The 17121-nt window shown below is 42.4% G+C and overlaps 1 protein-coding gene across 1 annotated transcript in view; it reads right to left on the bottom strand.

Annotated features, from left to right (window-relative positions):
• ITPRID1 (ITPR interacting domain containing 1) overlaps nt 1–17121 on the bottom strand; it is a 64376-nt gene that overhangs the window by 16942 nt on the left and 30313 nt on the right. Inside the window, exon 10 of the mRNA XM_024197569.3 lies at nt 1385–1467. Within this exon, the coding sequence (XP_024053337.2) occupies nt 1385–1467 (83 nt within the window). The remainder of the gene's footprint in view (nt 1–1384; nt 1468–17121) is intronic.

The following is a 17121-nucleotide window of genomic DNA, read 5'->3' as shown; positions in this document are numbered from 1 at the left end:
AGAGGACACTAAGAATATAATATTGCAAAGCCATGGACTAGTTTGATGAGATGGATAATGGGACTTTATCTTGAAGAATTTTTAAATACAAAAGGAACTCTTTTGTTTGGTACGTGGTTAAGGGCCGATTGTGGTCAGTTGGTCCCTGGGTGGTCAGGAGAGCAGAATGAGGTTTCTCCTCCTAAATGTTGTACCAATTTCACACAAAAGCCTTGTTTTCACTGGGGAAAAAAAGGTGTGTTCATAATTCAAGTTAACATTCTTGTGAAAACAAGGTGATCTGTAGTTTTCATATGAGTTAGCAGGCTGAGCAAAAGACTAGACACTTCATTGTGAAGACAAGACCAACAGGGCCAATCAAATTTTCAACCCTTGCACCTCACACCTACTGAGGTCTGCACTATATGGGCCTGATTCACAGCTCATTGAAGTAAATAAAAAAAGACTTTTGTTGACTTCACTGAGCTTTGGCGCAGGGAGTAATGTCACTTTCCACCCGCTATTTTGAATTCTCATTAGAAGTTCTAGTTACATCTTACTGCAAGTCTTTGAATATAGGGGATTTGGAAACCTCAAATTGTGCTACTGCCTAGATAACGTTATGCTGAGAGATGCTAATGGCTGCCATTAAGGAGCTTTTTGATCCAAAAACAAACTTGTTAAAGACAGGTGTGCCAAGCACTCATTTTCAGGCTCAGTGGCTCCTTTATCTGCAAGCAATGGAGGCTACTGTTCAGTGCACTAGGCCACATGACAGGTCAGAACTAAGTTGTATGGACAGTGGGTCTTCCTTGGATACAAACAGAGGAGCTAGAATATTGATTGCAGCTGAGTGTAGGCTGGAGGCAGAAAGCAAGAGAAGCTGTTGCAAATGTGGCCCTAAGGGGATGCAGAGAGACAGAGCTTCATGGGCTATGAGCTTGATGGAGATTCACATTGAGCTATTTCTGAGCGAGGAGATGGCCTGCTGTTTCTACTGTGTTCAGGGAAGACTTTCTGTAGATCTTTTGTAAATAAACTAGATTACACCAAAGAATATACCTGACTCACATCATCTCTTCCTAACAGATACAACCCAGCAAAGCCCTAAATGTTGGCTGACCACTTGAGCCAAAGTGGCAACAATACAATACAGTAAGATAGGATATAAGTAGCCAAAGTGGAATAGTTCTACAAGGTATAATTTTGGACCTTGCATAGTATTCCACTGGGGTAGAAAGTTTTTTTTTGCCTATGAAAATCTCCCTTTTTTCCCCACAGGGAATCTCAGGGAAATTCCATCCCCCTGTATTGCTTTTGTTTTTCATGAACCTGATAACTTTTGGGTATTAATTTTGCTCAAACTTTTCATTAATCTCATTGAAGAATATCAGCAGCTCTTTACTTGTAAAGGTAAGGGCTCCGGTGGTTCCTCCAGAAATCCACTGCTGTCAGACTGGCAGCTGTTTGTTCTTGTCACCAGCACTTCTGCAGGGAGAAAAGTAGGGGAGAGAAGAAAGATTCAAACAGCAAGCCAGGATAAAAATCAGTAAATGCTTCCCACTAGATCCTACAGTGGGTGGACTTTAAATGTTCGTCCCTGTGCTAAGTATATTCCTGGTCCTAGGAGTATTGCTCTGAATCCAATTACATATCTACAACTAGAATGAACTACAAAGTGAGCCCAGCGTAGCTGTAAATACCAGGGCAGGCATCAATTTAACAACAGGTATAATCACCACCTGTAAGTTCCATTTTACATATGTGTAAAACAAATGTCATCATCTGAACACTCGACATAAACCAATGTAAATAGTCAATAAACCACTTGTCCTATTGCTTTGTTATTTCACTTGCTAAAATTGTTGACTTTTGACTGTCTCAAATGTGAAATTGCAGAACTACTAACAGTAGTCTGTAACCTATCATTTAAATCAGCTTCTGTACCAGATGACTGGAGGATAGCTAATGTGACGCCAATTTTTAAACAGGGCTCCAGAGGTGATCCCGGCAATTACAGGCCTGTAAGACTGACTTCAGTACCGGGCAAACTGGTTGGAACTATAATAAAGAACAATATTGTCAGACATATAGATGAACATAATTTGTTGAGGAAGAGTCAACATGATTTTAGTAAAGGGAAATCATGCCTCACCAATCTACTAGAATTCTTTGAGGGGGTCAACAAGCAGGTGGACCAAGGGGATCCAATGGATATAGTGTACTTAGATTTTCAGAAAGCCTTTGACAAGGTTCCTCACCAAAGGCTCTTATGCAAAGTAAGCTGCCACGGGATAAGAGGGAAGGTGCTCTCATGGATTGGTAACTGGTTAAGATAGGAAACAAAGGGTAGGTATAAATGGTCAGTTTTCAGAGTGGAGAGAGATAAATACTGGTGTCCCCCAGGGATCTGTTCTGGGACCAGTCCATATTCATAAATGATCTGGAAAAAGGGGTAAACAGTGAGATAACAAAATTTGCAGATGATACAAAATTACTAAAGATAGTTAAGACCCAGGCAGACTGCGAAGAGCTACAAAAGGATCTCTCAAAACTGGGTGACTGGGCAACAAAATGGCAGATGAAATTTAATGTTGGTCGATGTAAAGTAATGCACATTGGAAAGCATAATCCCAACTATACATATAAAATGATGGAGTCTAAATTAGCTGTTGCCACTCAAGAAAGAGATCTTGGAGTCATTGTGGATAGTTCTCTGAAAACATCCACTCAATATGCAGCGGCAGTCAAAAAAGGGAACAGAATGCTGGGAATAATTAAGAAAGGGATAGATAATAGGACAGAAAATATCATGTTGCCTCTATATAAATCCGTGGTACACCCACATCTTGAATACTGTGTGCAGATATGATCGCCCCATCTCAAAAAAGATATATTGGAATTGGAAAAGGTTCAGAAAAGGGCAACAAAAATGATTAGGGGTATGGAACGGCTTCCGTATGAGGAGAGATTAATAAGACTGGGACTTTTCAGCTTAAAAAAGAGACGGCTAAGGGGAGATGATTGAGGTCTATAAAATCATGACTGGTATAGAGAAAGTAGATAAGGAAGTGTTGTTTACTACTTCTCATAACACAAAAACTAGGGGTCAGCAACTGAAATTAATCGGCAGAAGGTTTAAAACAAATAAAAGGAAGTATTTTTTTACACAACGCACAGTCAACCTGTGGTACTCCTTGCCAGAGGATGTTGTGAAGGCCAAAACTGTAACAGGGTTCAAAAAAGAACTAGATACATTCATGGAGGATAGGTCCATCAAAGGCTATTAGCCAGGATGGGCAGGAATGGTGTCCCTAGCCTCTGTTTGCCAGAAGCTGGGAATGAGCGAAAGGGGATGGATCACTTGATGATTACCTGTTCTGTTAATTCCCTCTGGGACACCTGGCACTGGTCACTGTCGGAAGACAGGATACTGGGCTAGATGGACCCTTGGTCTGACCCAGTAGGGTCATTCTTATGTTCTTATTCTTAGGTCAAAGTAGGATTGCATGCCAAGGCAGAATGGGGTTCCCAGGAGTGGAGTCATTCTGGACTTACTCCAGGCAACAATTTGGCTCCAGCCCAGCCTCCCAACAGCTACATAATCCTCCCTTCTGTCTAACACAACACTTCCCACAACCTGTGGAAATCAACCATTTTCATCCCATTGCATGTGAAGCTAGTTACCTAAGGGTTAATTCACTGTCCAACACGACAGGACAAGAACAATCAATAGCCATTTGTGTGCATTACGAAACATAAAAAGCAGGAACACAAAAGGATGCTTTCACCCAATAGCCTACAATGAAATGTGTTACATATATTCCATTTTGACGCTTGAACTAATAAAGGGTGGAAAACATTTGTAAATGAAGGCAATTGTAAAATCAAGACCAGACCATTGGTTAAATATTACAAATTCATAAACTGTAGTATCTGTCTTCTTGTCACCAGCACATAAACTGTCAATTCAGCAATTGTTGCCTCATTTTTTATGGGAATTGTCAGCTTGTATCCTGCACAATCAATAATTTGCATCAAGATTGCTCCAAAATTTCTGTTTTATGCATGGTCTCAAAATCACAGTTCAATTTCTCCCATGAGAAAAATATTCCACCACATCTCTAAACTTTTATTTCAAGATGTTTCAATTACCCTTTGCACCTTAGCCAGCTGCTGCTGACAATGTATCCTGCTGTCCTACATCCATTCATATTTATCAATAAAGAAACAAAAGCAGAGCATAATTTTTAAATGTAGTAATTTTTCAGTTGTTGTATTCCCAATCTGCATTAGACTCAAACTGATGTCCTATATGAGAAAGATTCCACATCTCAGATAGGGTCAGTCTACTGTAAGTTTGGAAATTCACACTGCTATTAGAAGAACGTATTAGTTCGTGTTACCTGTATTTGTTTGGGAGTGGTGGTGATTAAGATGTTTATTCTTCTGCTGTTGCATGTGGGTTTTATAGGCAACTCATTGCTATTGGGAGTTACATGGAGGAATCTTCTGAAAATTAATAGAAGACTAGACCTTTTAGCCCCCCCCCCCATCTACCAAGTTTGTTGTAACCATGTCATCACACTCTTGTATGACCCAATTTCCAACGGATTGCATTGAGTTGCATCCACACAGCACTTTTCCACAACACAGCCATCAAATACTCAATCATGTTTGCACATCACCACTTACTATGCTACCTACCCTTGTTTGTATCCATGAAAAATCTAAAAGTCCCTGAAAGGCATGCACACAAGATGAACCAGCCAGATGTGAAGCATCTTAATGCACAAGAGGAGGATAGAAGATTGGTTGAGCTGTCTACAGATCAAAGTACAGCATTACAACCTAGCTACAGAAAGACAACAATGTGCTTCCCTAGACTGTAGGCAAGGGTTACACATGCCTAGCTGCCATGATTTTCAACAATGTATTAACTATTTTGGATGTGGAGACAGAGCCAATCACATCACTAAGTGATTACAAACTGTAATATAGACAAAGTATTAATGTCCATTTTGTGTTCAGATTCCGTCTTCTACTGTTTTGTTTAAATAAAAACTCTTTAGGACTGTGGTTTGAAAGCACCCATGGCTTGTTTAGGACAGAATGGGGCACGGGGAGGAAAGAACTGTATGTTCAGGTAAGGTTACATCAAATCACTGAAGTGACAATGACATACTTATTGCAGAAGTTCTATAAGTAAAGGCAGAAAATTTTGAAAAGATGAGACTTTCTCTCTTGTCGGTCAGCTTCTCAGGTTTTTTCTTTGCTTTTATTCAGGCCAATATCTCTTTTTCTTCAGTGAGAGTCTGCCTATGACAAGACTACGTAAAATCTGAATATGAAACTCAGGGTATGGGCTCAAGGTGAGGACGGACTTTTTTCCAAACCATTTTAACTTACACATTGTGCATTTGGGAGAACTGGGACGCATTATTGTTTTGGGGAAGAGGGGTTGCTTTGCAGTCTGTGGGCTTGGTAAAAGGTGAAAAAAAAAGTTAGAATCATAGAACCATATGGCTAGAAGGGACTGCAAGGGTCACCTCTGCCAAGATGCAGGATTTGTTGTGTCTAAAAACCATCCAAGACAGATAACTATACAGCTTCCTTTTGAAAACTTCCAGTGAAGGAACTTCCATGACTTCCCTAGGTGGTCTGTTCCATTGTCCTACTGTTCTTACAGTTTTTCCTTAGATTTAATCTAAATTTGTTGTGCCGTAGTTTGAACCCATTGCCTCTTGTACCGCCCTCTGTGGCAAGAGAACAAACTTTTCTCCATCTTTCTTATGGCAGCCTTTCAAGTATTTGACGACTGCTATCATGTCCCTCCTCAATCTCCTCTTTTCCAAACTAAACATACCCAGTTCCTTCAGCCTTTGCTCGCATGGCTGCATTCCATCCCTTTAATCATCTTTGTCACTCACCTCTGGATCCTTTCCTGTTTCTCTACATCCTTTCTATACCTTGGTGACCAAAATTCGACACAATACTCCTGCTCAGGCCTAACCAGTATCGAGTAGAGTGGTACTATCACCTCCCGTGACTTGCAGGCTATGCTTCTGTTAATGTAACCTAAAATTGCATTTGCTTTAAGTAGCTATTATGAGGTAGCTGACTCCATGTGAAACATCACTTAGCACTTACTGTAGACATAGTTTAACACCTTTACACTTGAGTGAGCAGTTGGAGGGCATCCACCCTTTGGTCCCTGTACTGTGGGTCAACTCTAGGCGTATGCACCACTTCAATTCCACTTCAACCTTCACAACAGGGCTGATAAGTGAGCCCTCAGTTGAGGATATGCCTTATGCTGGCTCTCTGCACAGCAGTGGATTTTACTTCCTATGAACACTGTGGTAACTAACTTTCTTGCCAATGACAACTGTAAAAGTATTTAGTGGCTACCACTGTAAGCAAGCTGTTAGCGTTTCAATAAATACTCCTTTATCATATATAATAATGCTGGCCTACACTAGGACACTGACACTTTGATAGCCCCTTAAATCAGAATTACTCAGTACACCAGGTTTCTCTCAAGCATACAGATTGAGTATTCAAGATAGTTTGGCCCACTCCACATTAGCAGCTAAACTTTCTCAACAATGGTTGAAGGTCACCCAAAGGGCACAAGTTGTTGCCAGCAATGGTCATTCTCCTAGGGCTGGGCTACACTAAAGCTGTAAATTGACCTAAGTTATGCTACTTCAGTTAGATAAGTTACGTTACTGAAGTCAACGTAACTTAGGTCGATTTACACTGGTGTCAACACCACACTGTGTTGATGGCACATGCTCTCCCGCCGACTTACCTTATGCACCTCATGGAGCTAGAGTACAGATGTCAATGAGAGAGTGCTCTGCCATCGACTTAGCTTGTCTTCACCAGACCCATTAAAATCGACACCGCTGCATCAATTGCAGCAGTGGCGATTTAGGCATAAGTATAGACAAGCCCCTAAGTATAGACAGAGACTCCCAAACCTGCAGAGATTTTCAGCATGTATGCAGAGCTTAAAGGGGAGCTAAAGTGTGTTTCGAAGAGGAGCTCGAGAGGATACCTTTTCTGAGTTATGAATTAACAATTACAACTCAGAGAATTGTGCAGAGAACACATCTGGCCATGGTAGAAAGGGGAACTCTGAAAATTTCCCCCAAAGATGCTAGAAAGCCTTGGCTCTTAGCCTTGCTGTGATAGCTCAGATTAGGATGGTTTTGCTCTTAAATCCCATTTCTGTTTTGCAAGAGTTGCAAATAAAAGTAGATTAGGATAATTTATTAATCCTGTGACTGCTCCACACCTATTTAGTCTCCCATAAGAAAGACTGCTTTCCAGGTCCCAAAGCTCATTAACCACTCAGAGCTACTTTATCAGTTTAATTCAGTCCAATAGTTTCATAAAGAGACTTAATCTCCCCATTTTGGGGGGTGCAGTGGATACAGTACTTTCCAAATTCAGCAATCTCCAGCACATAAGATTAGGGCAAACAGACTGTTTGAAATTATTGTGTCTGTATGTTTACTCCTAATGGAGGAGTACTGTTTTGTGGTTAAAATACACAACCGGGCTCCAGTTCTGAGTTCAGCTGCAAGTTCTGTCACTGGTTCTCTGTTGACCTTATGCAAGACACTTAACCTCTTTGTGACCTGGTTTCTAATCTGAAAAACCGAGTGAATATTTAACGTACCTCAAACGGATGTTGTGTTTAATAATGCAAATAATGCTGGGTGAATGCAGCAAAAAAGTATCCAGTACTATTCACATGAATTTTAAAATAAATTCGCTTAGGCCATGATCACACCTCGTTTGTCTTTCATGAGCATTTGAATACTTAAGATTTATTGGCACAAATATTCATAATTTTCAAAGCTGGATGAATGAGTATTTGAAGAAATTGAATTTTAAATTCACACGTGTAAAAATGCACATCAAAGTGCTCACCTGCTCATCCAGTCACAAAAGAGAAACAATATGAGGTGACTTATCTGCCCAACAACAAGTAAGCAATGTGGCTCAAATTGTAAATATGTGTGATAAACACACACAGAGTACATTTTTCTAAAAAATATCCAGCACATATATTTGAATAATAAATACATTCCGAGAAACAGAGATCATGGATATTTTGTAAGGGGGGAAAAAAGGCTGAAGGAGTCATTCTGAATTATTCACTCAGCTGTATTTGTAAGGCACTTTACAGTCTTTCACACAAAACTCTCAAGGTCTTTGCATAATTATAAATCATGACTTTCTCCTCCTTTAGGCCCGATTCAGCAGGATACTTAAGCATATGCCTAACTCTAAGCAGTGAGTAGTCCCAGTGCAACTATGGTAAGCTACCACTGTGATGAGAGTCAGGTCTCCTGCAGCTATTACATGGTGGTGGTGGATCTTGAATGGAAACATTTGATTACAGATTGGATGTTCTCGTTTCTAAAAATGTATATATAAAAAACCAAACAAGCATGAAAACAAATTAGAGTGACTTGTAAAAAAATCAGAGCTCAGGTTTTAAATTGACTTTTGGTGCCTAACTTAGGCACTTAAATCCATATATAGGTCACTTTTATTAAGAAGCCTATCTTCAAAGGTGCCAAATATCAAAACTCTAACAGAAGAAATTGGGCTTAGACACTGACTCCATGGGTGCTCTGGGGCTGGAGCACCCACGGGGATAAATGGTGGGTGCTGAGCACCCACTGGCAGCCCCCCTGATCAGCTCCCCTCCACCCCAAACGCCTCCTGCCTGCCACGATCAGCTGTTTTGCGGCGTTCAGGAGGCTCTGGTGGGAGGGTGAGGGGGTAGGAGCAAGGACATGGAGGGCTCGGGGGAGGGGGATGGAACTGGGTGGGAAGAGATGGGGCAGGGGTGGGGAGAGGTGGAGTGGGGGTGGGGCCTTGGGGGATGGGGTGGAGTGGGGGTGGGGCCTGGGGGTCGAGCACCCCCTAGCACTTTGGAAAGTCAGCACCTGTGAAACTGGGAGTTTGGCACCTTTGGAGATCAGGTCACTTTTAGTACACTCCCCCACCCCCCATAACCTATTTAAAGCAGGTCACTTTAGGTGCCTGACTTTAGGTACAAAGTTTGAAAATGTCAGTCTTAATATTTACCCACAGGAGTGCACCTCATGATGTCAAGACACAACATTGTGGTACCTAAAATTCAGGTATTTGTCTTGAAGGATGGACAAAAGAGTCTACTAAAGTTAGAGCTGTATTAACTTTGGAATAGGTACTGACTACGCCTCATTTATACCCCCCAACCCTATCAACAACACCTGATGTTGCAGATTCCTGTGGGGTGTCTGCCCCATCTATGTTCTGTTATACCATTGGCTAGGTCTGTATGTCATCTTTCTCCACAATACAACCTTACCTACAACATCTATCAACAGGAAATTCCTACCCGGTTATGTCCCACTATCTCCAAACCAACCTGCTAGATCAGGGCTGAGTAGATCCGATTATTCTTATTAGTTATTTGTATTGCCATAGTGCATAGGGGCCCCAGTCATAGACCAGGAGCCCACTGCGCTAGGCACCGTACAAAGAACAAAAACACTGTCCCTGCCCCAAAGAGTTTGTAGTCTAAGTGTGAGATCAGAGATAACAGATGGATGAAGACAGACCAATGGGGAGACTACGAGGAAACCATGAGACAATATTGCTCAGCATGATAGACAGGGAGCTCAGTGCAACCACTAACCTAACTGCTATCAGAACATCATTTGGAGAAGGTTAAAGTAACTAGAATAAAGGATAAAGAATCACCTGTATCTGGACTGATTGATACTCCACATACTTCTGTTCCCCGAACTGCTACAACCAAATCTAGTAAAACTCCCCTGGAATAGTTACTTGTTGTCAGATATACAGTGGGCTTCCAACTATTATCTGAGTAGAGGACTCTTCGCAGTCCATTGGATTTTTGCACAGTACAAGAAGATATTTCATCTAAGCATCTGGATGCAAAACAAAAATATAAACAGCTTAGAAATGAGCATATGGGTCCTCAGGTATGCAGGGCCGGCTCACAACATTTTGGCACCTGAGGAGGGGAGCTCAAATGACGCCCCCATGTCCTCTCGCTTGGGCCAAAACTTTGAAAAGTCTCAATTCTGCCTTCTTGCTGTTCTACTCCTCTTATGGTACTGCTCTGCTACCTTCTCCAATAAAGGAGAACTAACAACTTAAAATGCCTTGTTCAAAAATTTTAAGTAACACTTTACTTTCAAACGCCTGAACAGCAAATGTAACTTTTCTTGTCTGCATAGTAAACACTGGCATTTTTATCTGTTTGAATAATCAAGGGGGTGCTTTCTGTGCCTTCTTGGTTGCAAAGATTTGAACTGCTTCCTGAAGGGCCACAGTCTGGGCCAGCTCATGCTCTCTTGAGATGGTTGCAAGGCCGACCAGCCTCTCCTGTGTCATTGTGGAGTGTAGATGTGTTTTTATTAACTTCAGCTTGGAGAAGCTGCGTTCTCCACTGGCAGCGGTGGTTCCAGGCACCAATGCTCCAAGCGCGTGCCTGGGGCAGCAAGCCGCGGGGGACGCCCTGCCGGTCCCTGCAAGGGCAGCAGTCAGGCAGCCTTCGGCGGCATGCCTGCAGGAGGTCCTCCGGTCCCGCAGATTCGGCGGCAATTCGGTGGTGGGTATGCCAAAGCTGCGGGACCGGCGGAGCTCCCACAGGCATGCCATCGAATCCGCGGGACCGGGGACCTCCTGCAGGCATGCCGCCAAAGGCAGCCTGCCTGCCGTGCTTGGGGCAGCAAAAAAGCTAGAGCCGCTCCTGTCCACTGGCAACTGTTACAGGATGTGTTAGAAGTATGCGCAGAGCAACAAACGCATTTGGAAAGAGGGTGGTCATCTTATTTGTGCACATATATTCTACAACAGCCTTTGGAGTTGATCCTGCTGAAATGTATCTCGAAAGGGCTTTCAATTCATCACCTAAATCACTCGCATCAATATTGCGCATGTCATCATGTGTCAACACTGTCTCTAGTGCCCTGCATTGCTGGTGTAGGTCTTCTTCAGGTATAGTGAGGAGTTTTGGAATATCATACAACATCCCAAATATACTGCTGTGCTCCTTGAGCTGCATGAAACGTTCTTCAACTGACTGTATTGCACAATCTAGCACTTGGTTAAAGAATTCAACTTTGAATTGTTGTTTGGGGGTCTCTTATGGGATTATCCCGTGCCTCGTAATCAAAATGTCTTCTTCTTCGGTGACTCTTGTATTCTTGAATGGGTGGGAAAATAGCTTCAGTGTGAAGTTCCTCTACCAATTTTTGTGCACTCTTCAGAAATTTTTTAAATCCCTCATCTGACCGGTAAGACTGTAGGTATGACTTTGCTTTGTCCAGTTGTTCCATTGCTCAACATATAACAAGGTCAACACCTTGGAGTCTCTTGCTTACAACATTTATTTCAAACAATATGTCATGCCACAACACTAAACCACACAGAAATTTGAAGTTATGTATGTTTCTGGTGATTCCATTTCCCTCTGCCACTGTTCTCCCATGAACAGTTCCTGTCATAGCATTATCCTCCATAATGGCAACTATGGCATCATGTATCTTCCCAATTTGGTGTTTGATAGGCTTTATCACCTCCACTCGACTTTCCCATCATGTGGCGCTCAGTGGTTTCAGTGTCAGAGAGGATGTTCCCAGATGTTGCTTCAAAATTTGCCATCGATGAGTTGATGCAGAGAAAAATACATAGATGCTTTGAATTACATTAAAAAATTCAGCAGCCTCACTAGAAACTGATGCTGCATCACTGACCACCAACTTCAATGAATGAGAACTGCATGGGACAAAAAAAGCTTGAGGGTTTAACTCTCGGATCCATGTCTGCACTCCTCTGTTCTTTCCTCTCATGTTGGCACCATTATCGTAGCCCTGACCTCTTATGTCAGCCAGGACCAGCTCCAGGCACCAGCGCAGCAAGCAGGTGCTTGGGGCGGCCAAGGGGAAGGGGCGGCACATCTGGCTCTTCAGCGGCGGGGCCCTCGGTCCCTCTCGGAGGGAAGGACCTGCCGCCGAAGTGCTGCCGAAGAAGAAAGCGGCGCGGTGGAGCTGCCGCCGATCGCGATCGCAGCTTTTTTTTTTTTCCCCCCGCCGCTTGGGGCAGCAAAAACCCTGGAGCAGGCCCTGATGTCAGCTATCGCAATTCCCATATCTTCCAGCTTTTTAAGAAGCACATTTGTCATACCAGCTCCTGTAGTATCATCAATGTCAATAAATTCTAGAAAATGCTCTCTGACAGTCACTATTGTAGGGACATTTTCACTAGGTTCTGTTGTTGTTACAAAACGCACCGTTAAAAAGTCATTTGTTCCATATGGCTGATGTCAGGTGTGCAGTCCAGAATAACAGAGTAATATCTTGCTGACTTCAGGTCTGCCACAATCTTCTGTTTGACTTTTGTTGCCAGTAATTGTATGATCTCATTTTGAATTGTTTTTCCAAGGTAGTGGTGTGTGTACATTTCTTGGGTGGTGACTCTTCTTAGATGCTCCTGGAGTACAGCATCAAACTCAGCCATCAGCTCCACAATTTTAAGGAAGTTTCCACTGTTTGGCACATACAGCTGATCTGAAGTGCTACGCAGGGCTAGGTTTTGGGTAGCAAGCATTCTCACAATGACAATGAGCCTTTTCAGAACATTTTGCTAGTAAAGAGATTCTGATGCAATCTTCTCTTGATGCTGATCATCTATGGTGGCCTTTATCCTTAGTCTCATCTCAAGCTCTTTCCACCTATGGAATGCTCTCTGGTGATTTGCTGCCTTCTCATGGCATGCCAGATTTCTAGCCTGATTTTTCCAGTCCTTTGTTCCTGTAGAACCCAATGTGGCTGGAACATTAGAGGGAAGAGTTTGCAACAAACACAGTATGCAGTATTCTGGATTTTTGAGTACATAAGCCATGGCCTCTCCACTTTGTCACCATTGGGGATTTCATGCCAGTAATGTGTTGGATGGAAACTTCTATTTTAATTGGCTTTGGCGAACATGAAGTTTTTCACTTGCTGTGGCCCATGCAGTACAAAGAAGTCCCTCAGGCTACTGCTCAAGTAGGTCCACAGTCCTGGATCATCTAGACTTAAGGAACTAAACTCAGCAGCAGCTGTTTCTTGTGCCTCCACCACACACTTCTCTGCTCTACACTTTTCTTCAGGAATGTGCATGGTTACATCCATTTGAGATGGAAATATGGATGCTGCAGTAGCTGCCAGGTCACCTGCACTCTGACTAACTGGAAGATCAGCCTTCTCCTCACCACTCACATCCTCACTGGGGCCGGAGGGCTCACCGTGAACATTTGTGTCTATGTATCTCAGGAGAGTTCCTTCCCGCTTAGATAGAAAAGCTTCCTTTGCTTTCTTTCTTTTTCTGAATGCTGCCCCAGAGGAGCATTTTCTTCTTTCACTCATGACTGCTGTTCTGTGCCAGCTATAGTGGCTCTCAACACTCAATTGAAGGGAACAAATAAGCAGGCTGGTAGCAGGGCCTGAGTGAGGGAAGATATCAGTGTCTTAAGGGCCTAACTGGCTCCTACTACTTCAGTTGACTGCCTGTTCTCCTCAAGCGGGTTCAGGGAAGCAGCAGGAAACAGGAAGCTCCCTGAGAAGCTGGTGTTAATCAGTCCAGGCTTCTGGGGGTGCTAGAGAGGAACATAAGAGGCTCCTCCTCCTCTCTCTCCCTGCAGCTCCTGCTGCTTTCGGTTATTCCCTCTCACCTTTTCTCCTGCCTGCCTGTTATGTCTCTTGTGCCCTTCTTCCTCCAGCACAGCACTCCACCATCTCTGTGCATCTAGAGCAGAGAGAATACATACGCACCAGCAGCAGACACAATTTTCTACACAGTCTGGAACCAGAGGCGGCCACCTCAGTTCGCCTCATGGTAAGGCCAGCCCTGCAGGTATGTGACCAAAATGTCTTGCGCTAACCTGTGCTGCACATCTGCAGGGCAGCTCCACATCACTGCCAAAATTGGGGAGTGCAAAACTGCCACAACTGCACATTCTGCCTTTATTCTAAAGGGCTGTTTTTCAGCTGTTCTGATTACCAATATCCATGCCATGCACACTTAGTATCGCTGAAATACAAAACAGCATGTTTATGATTCAAATATATTTTCTGAAGCATTTAAAAACTTTATTTTCCCCACTGCAGAAGTAAAAATACAGATCAGATGGTGCTAGCAAATCTTTGTTTATATTTACTTTTGAAATAGAAACAATACGAGGCCCAATTCTACAACCCTCTCTCATGTTTATAGTCTGTCGCCTTCTAAGAATGCCCATTTCAATGGAATTTCTCATTGGAGTAAGGGCTGCCCAACTAGGCGCATCGCCATATGACCAGACCTGACAAACTGAACAACATGCAACAGCATAGGAGAATGATCACCAGGTGGCAGCAGTAGACAAACCATAACTTCAGTTTTCAGTGCTGGAATAAACTACAGTTTTCATTAATGCCCTTCCACTGATCTTTGTTTTAAACAAAACTATAGTAGAAGTTAGAAAAATCTTCTTATCTGAAACCCACATTATAGAAAACTGGGTTATGTGCCCCACGATGCATTAGTTACATCTTATTCAAAATGCAGGTTAGCTAAATAAATTCCATGTCCTCTGTTCCATTTGGATTAAGTGAGATTCTTGTTTAAATTAGTATACACAGTATTACAGAATCATAGGGTTAGAAGGGACCACAAGGGTCATCTAGTTTAACTCCCTGTCAAGATGCAGGATTTGTTGTGTCTAAAAATCATCCAAGTCAGATGGCTGTCCAATCTCCTTCTGAAAACCTCCAGTGAAGGAGCTTCCACTCCCTAGGCAGTCTGTTCCATTGTCCTACTATTTTTACAGTTAGGAAGTTTTTCCCGAGATTTAATCTAAATCTGCTATGCTGTAGTTGTCTCTTGTCCTTCCCTTTGTGGCAAGAGAGAACAACTTTTCTCCGGCAGCCTTTCAAATATTTGAAGACTGCTAACATGTTCCCCCTCAATTTCTTCTTTTCCAAACTACCCAGTTCCTTCAGCTTTTGCTCACATGGTTTGCAATCCATCCCTTTTATCATCTTTGTCACTTGCCTCTGTATCCTTCCCATTATCTCTACATCCTTTCTATGCATTGGTGACCAAAATTGGACACAGTACTCCAGCTGAGGCATAAGCAGCTCTGGACAGAGCAGTACTGTCGCCTCCTGTGACTTGCAGCTATGCCTCTGTTAATGCAACTTAAAATTGCATTTGCTTTTTTTGCAACAGCATTGCACTGTTAACTCATGCTGAAGTTGTGATCCACCACATATTACCGGTAACATACAAAATCCTGTACCAAACACAATTATTATTATTATTTATTTGCATTTTGGTAATGCGTAGGAGCCCTAGTCATAGGCAAGAACCCCGTTGAGCTAGGGGCTGTACAAACACAGAGCAAAGAGACAGTTCCTGCCCCCAGAGAGCTTATAACAAGAACAGAAAACTTCAAGGCACCCAGGGTCCCCAGAGCTGTTGCTGTATAATTATTCTACTTTTACCAAAGAACCATCCTCTTACCCTCCTTCTCAAAGTCTGGCCTGTTTTTCTTTCTGTAATCACAGATAACACGGATACATCTAAGATGTGATGTACATTTTCAGTTATATGGTGCCTATATTGTAGATAATTGTGCAATTTTCTCTCCTGTTTTCTGCCTCCCACTGTACATGCTATTATTTATTATCACATGTTTTTATAAGGCACCCATCACTGTGGTATAGGGGCACTCTTCACATAACTTGAAAAGGGACTATATTTTCCACATATAAGGAACAAAATGTATTTAGTTATTTTGATTTAAAAGTGATTATCCCAGGCTCTAAGCATTTCATAAGATTAAATCACGCAGAATAAAAATAAATGTATAAAACATCCTCTAAACTAGCCATGTAACAACCACAGAATAACTAGCACATCACCATAGCCCTCAGCCTTCAATCTATTCCCACCCAAAACACCTGAGAAATTAGGCGCTTGGCATCATGTTCCTCATGAGCCCTATGCTTTAGAAAATAGTGAAATGGCTAGGGCTCTCTCTATCTAAGAGCACATGCTTTCATAGCTCACATTTAGTAGAAAGCCTTGGTGAGGAGCAGAACTGGGTGAAAAATTTCTCTAGAACAACTTTTAAAATGAAGAAAATTCTGTTTTCTATAAAAAACAAATGAACGTATTCCTTTGTGTGTTTTCCAACCCCGCCCCAGAATTGGAGAAGAAAAATTTAGATGAAAATGGAAAAAATGCTGTTTAATTAAAAATTTTTATGGGGGAAAAATATTTCTCAACAATCTCTAGTGAACAAAATGTTGCAACTTACTAGAAAGGCCAGAACTGAGTTCTGCAAACTTCAGAGGTGGGGGTTCTTTACTGAGAATACCTCATCTTTGGCTCCAGCAGCCACACCCTAAAGGCAATTGGGTCAGAGTGAGAGCACGAGAGTATTATCTTTAAGGTATCAGGGGTTGGGGTCATTTTAGGTGTGATGATACTGCCCAACACTTTGAATTTCACACATTTTCACTGGGAATAATCCAGGGCACAGGTGTGATATGCTCTGACAACGGATCTCACTCAGAGGGTAGGCAGCTGCTTTCTGCACTAGTCAGAGCTTCTGAATGGCTTTCTTGCTTAGTCATAAACAGACTGCATGGCAAGTCTAGGAATAATGAAGGTGTGAATGAGCAATGTGAGATCTGCCTTTTAGAGGAAAGGGCATAATATTTTAGTTAGTGATGCATGATCAGAATTATTTCTAGCCATTGATACAATTTGGGAGTCTAAGAGAAGTGATTAATCTAGCTAAACCCTGAGATTACAGCCCACTTTGGCAATGGTCTTTTATCCTCCTTCAATTGATGGAACAGCTTCAGACTTTGCCAGGTCCTCCCAGTATTTTTCCTTGCCAGCCTGCATCACCTCCATCTTATTAGTGATTGAGCTTCAGCCAATTGGCTTTAATCCATCTTCCAATCTCTGCCAAACTTCAGGAGAGCCTGGTGATGGCTATGTCTGGTTCTAATGAAAATGAGATGTAGAGCTAAGTGTCATCAGCATACAGATGACATTGCAGAT

The sequence above is a fragment of the Terrapene carolina genome, unplaced genomic scaffold (genome assembly GCF_002925995.2).
Source record: "Terrapene carolina triunguis isolate 2854851 unplaced genomic scaffold, T_m_triunguis-2.0 Scaffold33715, whole genome shotgun sequence".
Taxonomy (NCBI): domain Eukaryota; kingdom Metazoa; phylum Chordata; order Testudines; family Emydidae; genus Terrapene; species Terrapene triunguis.
The sequence above is the reverse complement of the archived record's forward strand: the minus strand, read 5'-3'. Positions and strand labels throughout refer to the sequence as shown.